The 6,276-nt window shown below is 35.5% G+C and overlaps 1 protein-coding gene across 1 annotated transcript; it reads left to right on the forward strand.

Moving 5' to 3' along the window:
* The first annotated feature begins 472 nt into the window (after nucleotides 1-472).
* Nucleotides 473-4,241, forward strand: LOC115420055 (protein FAM3C). Its single transcript, XM_030135213.1, has 8 exons — nucleotides 473-630; nucleotides 718-816; nucleotides 973-1,102; nucleotides 1,199-1,257; nucleotides 3,563-3,613; nucleotides 3,691-3,775; nucleotides 3,866-3,992; nucleotides 4,115-4,241. Exons 1-8 carry the CDS (start codon nucleotides 618-620, stop codon nucleotides 4,214-4,216), a joined length of 666 nt encoding a protein of 221 aa, XP_029991073.1. The 5' UTR covers nucleotides 473-617; the 3' UTR covers nucleotides 4,217-4,241.
* Nucleotides 4,242-6,276: the final 2,035 nt, after the last annotated feature.

Genomic DNA, 6,276 nt, shown 5'->3' on the forward strand with positions numbered 1-6,276 from the left:
ATTTTGTGTTTGTAAATTCACTCACAGGCATAGTTATATACATTGCTTTTTTTTTTTTTTTTTTTTTTTTTTTTAGAATGTATCCGGCAGTTTTATGCAGATAAGTACACTCATCATACTCATATTTACATACAAATAGAACTGATAAGTGGCACAGTGATACTTCTTGCTATGTGAAACCTTTTCTCTTTACTATTACATGAAATATGAGCATTTGCAGCCTCTTACTGTCCTCTTTGTGTTTTCCTCTCCATGTTGGCAGGAGTGTGTTTGCATACTAGTTACACACAACTGACTCAATGGAAACTGCATTGTTGAGCACATGAGTATCTGTTACAGTTGAAGACCTTATCTGTTCATATTTGATGCTGTAAACAGCAGAAACTTGATCATCTAGTTCACTCTGGGTGTGTGTTTATTATACTACGTCCTGGTTTTTATTCAGTACATGAGGGGCGGTGCCACATAATACATATCTACACAAGTATGAAGACAGTTGAGAGGAATAACTGACGATCCAGTGAGACGACGATAAACTCTGATGTGGAAACGTATGTTGTGGTTCACTGGAGATACCTAAAGTCTGAGGAACTGAAGTCATCTGATTAGTTTTGGACATGAAATATCGAGGTAAGACACACAAGACTGAAGTGCTTGTAACAAACAGGTCACTGTGATTTTCTGAATAAATCTGAAGTGTTTTTTTGTTGTCCACAGCTGTTTTGCAGTTCAGTGCAGTAATTGTTGTACTCCTCATAACATGGGGGATCTCCAATAATTCATTTGATGTAAACCAGACAGCATTAAATATTTTTGGTGGGTTCATTTCCTCTTATTTATCATTACTAATGTTTTATTTCCATTGTGATGCCTACTGCGTTCGTTTACCTTAAAGCTCAGTAATAACACAGAAATCCAAAGCAAACAAACTCAAAACTACGTATGTTTGTGATCATGCTGACTGTATCTCAGTTTCAGAAGAGCCTGTAGAGAAGCCAAAGTGCGGCCTCTCCAGAGCATGTCCACTGGATAGTTTTGCTTTACACGTCACAAGTGGAGCAGCCACTGTTGTCGGGCCAAAGATTTGCTTCGAGGGTCAAATGTATGTATAGATGACCTATTTTCTGCAAGACTGAAGAGAGGAAAAAAAAGAAAGAATAAAATGATGAGAAAATAAAGCTTTCTGGTGTCTCGACAGAATCATGAGTACTGCACTGAATAACGTAGGAGTGGGACTGAACATTGTAGTGGTGAATGGTGAGTAAAATGTTTTGACCGATAAATTTTAATGGTAGTCGCATAGTTTTGATGGAACGCTGGTCTTGTTCCTGTTTTCCATTGGGCAACACTTGGGCAGTGAGTCAATATAGAATGTGATAGAACAACAAATACTTTAAAGGTATTTTTGAGTATATTTTGTTGAATACATCTGCATATACAGCTGTGGAAAAAAATATTAGAACACCTTTGTTTTCTTCAATTTCTTGTTCATTTTAATGCCTGGCACAACTAAACATACATTTGGTTTGACAAATATAATGATAACAACAAAAATAGCTCATAAGAGTTTAATTTAAGAGCTGATATCTAGCTATTTTCCATGGTTTTCTTGATAATGACCAAAATCACCTCAGTTTTTTAATTAAGGCTGTCAAAATTAACACATTAACACAGATTAATCCATCTACATGATTAATCTGATTAAAAATTTTAATGTAAATAACACATCTGTAGTGCAGAATGACTCTGAATGTTCCTGGCAACACATTTCAGGCGGTTTGTCCAAGTAGCGTTAGCATCGCTTATGCGTAAATGGGCAGTTGATCTGGTAGTGACAGGCAGCAGAACCAACCCAAAAAGATGGAAGACGCTAAACAGCATGTTGACCCTCTGGATGGAAATACGAGTAAAGAAAAAACAAAACGGAACAGTTGTCTCAAGTTGTTTTGGTGACACTGTTGAAGATGTTTAATAAACATGTTAAGTGCATTTATGTTCCCTTCTTTCTTGAGCTCATGCAAAATGAAACGCGATTAATATAGATTAGAATTGAATGATATTTAATTGTGATTAATTGAAATCAATCCACAGCAACCCTGTGATTAATCTGATTCAGAATTTTAATTGTTTGACATCACTATTTTAAATCAAATAGCTATGGCATTGCACTGTCAAAAACAGTACTTTTAGGCATTCCATGCTTTCTTTTCTATCTGTTTTAGTCACATGATACACATGTGAGTTAGTACTTTATTGCATAACCAATGTTTTTGATGACTTTTAATGGTCTAATAATTTTTTCCACGACTGTATATGGGAATTTCCATGAACCATATCCTCATGCCACAGTATGAAGACCTGTGTAAGTAAATCATTCAGCAGACGGGGCAGTTGTTCACCTGCTTGACTAGTTTCAGTTACTTCCTGTAGCCTTCATCAGATGAACACATGCCACATGAATTACTTACACATTTGTACTTGTAAGACAGTATGAACCTTTACCAGACAATACGAAGACCCCTTGTAAACTCTTCTAAATTTGCAACACAATGATTTACACATAATGTAGTTGACTTAACTGACAAGATTCCACAAATATTTTGTTTTTAGGTGAAACTAAGAAGCATAAATGAAGCCAGTGAGGAGGTATTTTGAACTTGTAAAACCAGTGATGGCTGTTCGGATTGATTCCAAAGAACCTTTACCCCTTAGTCTTACATTGAGTGTTTCTCTAAAAATACTAAGTCAATATGTTGTTGTTTTTTTTTTTTTCACGATACATCCAGCCTCGTTTGTTTTGTTTGGATCATTTATTAGCTGATCTAGTGGTTCATGTTAGACCCGTGGTTGCCAACCTTTTTTGGCTCGTGACCCCATTTTAACATCAAAAATTTCTGGCGACCCCAGACATTCAAAACAGAGACTTTTTTTTTTGGCAAAAATTAATTTGTTTTTGATCATATAATATTTTGCTATACTATGTTGCAAATAAACATTAATTTTAGATGACATTTAGTCTATATAATCTATATTATTATGGCCGGAGGCAGAAAAGCCAGGTGTAGATTACTGCACAAAGGGAGAATTTTATTTTCTTTGGTCAGGATATGTACAGTCAGTCCAGCTCGGATTTACAAGGCTGACAATTAATATTGAACAAACAATAACTCAAACTATGAATTATGAAAGAGCTGCACCATCTGACACCGACCACAATGAACATTTGAAAGATAAACAGTACCACAGTGCTTCAGTGTCAGCTTCACAGTTTGTCATTTTTTTTTAATGTATTGTGATTGTCTCTCTCAACTCACCATATATTTTTTTTATTAGTAAGTTTTTTTTGTTTTTTTTTCCATCAATTACAAAAAGTTTCAGGCGACCCCATTTTAATTCCAGGTGACCCCACATGGGGTGCCGACCCCAAGGTTGAAAAACACTGTGTTAGACATTACCAGATCCCAGATCAAATAAAAGTCAGATTCTGGTCTGGACAGTTCTGTATGAGAGTTGATCTGCTCCTAAAGTCCAACCTGATGCAACAAATCTTTTTACATTGCAGGTGATTCTGGATTTGTGGAAAAAGCTTCGTATCTCAATACGAAATTTGGAGGTAAGGGTTATTTAAATAATTTTTTACAGCAAAGTGAAACCTTTGAATAATTTCTTCTTTATTTTCTCTAATAAAAGTCGCAGAAGACATTTTGGCGTACCTGAAAGAAATTAAACCTGGAAGGATTGTCTTGGTGGGAACATTTGATGACGTGACACCGAAGTGAGTCCAAGTCTCAATGATTCAAGAGATAAAGCAATTTGTATTCCACAATATGACTCTTTAAGTGAATGTGTAAATATTTTGTGTCAGACTGACAGACGAAATGAGGGAGATTTTTGTCAGGATGGGAAGCACTTTGATCAAGTCTTTAAAAAGCAAAGACAGCTGGGCATTCGCTGGAAGAGCAGGAACACGCAACAAAAGCCTGTTTGAAAAGGTTAGTGATCCTGTCCACTGCAGTATTGTTTGTTCTTTTCAGGTCAGAACAAGCCATCTATTTTAAAATATACTAAAATATAAAACAAACTCATGGAAAACCAATGTCTTCTTCCCTGTCAGCTCGCTGTTAACAACGCGAACACAAACATTTATGAAGGATGGCCGGCGATGGTGTCGGTCAGTGGCTGCTTTCCCAAGAACACAGTAACAGAGAAACCTTAAACTGTCAGGAAGTTTATAGTAAAAATATGGATCTACTTTTTGTAGATGATATTTGTAGTATTTGATTTACCTATTGTCATTCTATGTCTCCATTTTGTGATTTTAATTTTTATTCTTGGCATAAAAGAGTCACCTAGCTGCTGTTTTTATTTATTTGCATTTTGGTGTTGAATTTTTTTTTTTTTTTTTCATTGTAATTCAACTCAGTGAAATCTGACTCATGATGCATTTTATCACATTGTAAATTTCCTGTATTAACTGTACACTACACAGCATCATGTACCCACTCTAAAATTAAACTTCTAAATGTCTATTTGTTGACTTTTTTTTCTTTTGCCGTTATATTGAATGGTTTTATCAGAAGTTATGTGCAGTGGTGTAGTGGTCCCAGTCGAAGTGGGTATATTCTCAATTTTTGCCTTTTTTTTTTTAAGTAGTCCAGAAAAAATGTCCTGTTTTAGAAACAGTCACATTTAAGACTACTCTATTTAGTTTACCCAAATATCTGTCGGTAGTATTTGCTCACTATTATAAAATTATCATGACTTGATCAGGAGCAGTTTTTAGGTGTTACTGGTCACACAAGCAGCTGCATGAATGTAAATGTATTCAACATGAGGCAAACATAGGATAACGTTAGCCTTTCATAACATTAGCCTTTCATAATGTTAGCCTACTCACACAGCTTAACTACTGGCGACAAAATGTCTTCTTTAAATATGCAGTCATGTGTCCAATACTTTAAAACAGTGACTCATTCTGAAACCACCTTAAAACTTACCTCAGCAATATGTATTCCATTAAAGTAGGTTCTCTCGACATGTGTCTTTCACTTGAAATACATTTAGTCTGCCTTTCTCATTCACATTTCCAATAATCAAGTGTCTTTCAAAGAGACCTGCAGTGACCTGTCAATCAACTGGAATGGCACTGGCACCTGAGGTGTCCAATCAGGTTCCAGAGGTGGCCAGCGCTAGTTAGCAATATTTTCCTTGGCATGACCCGCCCTACTCTGCCTCTGATTGGCTCATCAGTCCTCATACCTAAAGTTAACCAATCTACTCAGTGAAGGCAGTGAGTACTAGCCACTTAGAGGTAGAGTAGGGCGGGTCATGGCTTCACCATCCTAGGGGAAAAAATTAGCAATATGGCTCAGATACTCCTGAATGGTGCACATCTGGGGGGATTTAGAAGTGGGTATACGCAATGCTGACTGAAAAATAAGTGGGTATACTCTGTATACCCCCATTTACCCTGGACTACACCACTGGTTATGTGGTCCCTTAAAGCTGCAGGAACCAGAATTTGGGAAAAATCACAGAATCTGAAAATACACTCCATCCCTCCACAGCTCTCTCCTCTCAGTCCAAATCAAAATGCTAAATATATAAATATAGGATCTAGGTCAATATATAATTGAGGGACTTTTTGAGTTACCTTTGCAGGGTAACATAGTTAACAGGTATAGCTGACATTTTTGCTGTTTTCAGGCCTAAAATTAACATAACCATGACACCATATGGCATTTTTACAGAAAGATTCTTCTAAATATCATATATACAACTGAGTAAAATCGAAATTGAAAGTTATTTATAAAGATATTGCAGTGACATTGTTGACATAAGAGTGCGATAAATACACACTTGACTCACACACTACTTTCTATTAAATAACTATCTAAGAGGAGAAAGAACAGATCTTGGAGTCTTACCAGTGTTTTCTTCAGAAGGAGCAGGTCATGTGATTTGGAATTAACACACTTCCTTGAGAGGTGTTTTTGTAATGGGTAATTTAGTTGAAAGGGATTTCTTGGACACAGATATAATTTATTTTCCATGTAAAATTTGATATATTGCCAAAAAAGTTATATCTGTCATGATTATCTGAACTTAATAAAAAGAACACAATCCAAACAATTTTTTAAATAAGCTCATTTTTCAATTAGAAGATGGTTGTTATTAAATTTGGATGGTTATTTAGTTGACATTTTATTATATATAGCCATTTATCAATTATTTATTAATAAGTGATTGTTTCCATAATTAAATAATTATGGAATT

The sequence above is a fragment of the Sphaeramia orbicularis genome, chromosome 5, assembly GCF_902148855.1.
Source record: "Sphaeramia orbicularis chromosome 5, fSphaOr1.1, whole genome shotgun sequence".
Classification (NCBI taxonomy): Eukaryota; Metazoa; Chordata; class Actinopteri; order Kurtiformes; family Apogonidae; genus Sphaeramia; species Sphaeramia orbicularis.

What these genes read in the sequence shown, in the direction of transcription:
- LOC115420055 (XM_030135213.1), top strand. An exon ending in ATTTGCTTCGAGGGTCAAAT is followed by an intron (nt 1,103 to 1,198) that starts GTATGTATAGAT and finishes GTGTCTCGACAG; the next exon opens with AATCATGAGTACTGCACTGA. An exon ending in TTTGATGACGTGACACCGAA is followed by an intron (nt 3,776 to 3,865) that starts GTGAGTCCAAGT and finishes ATTTTGTGTCAG; the next exon opens with ACTGACAGACGAAATGAGGG.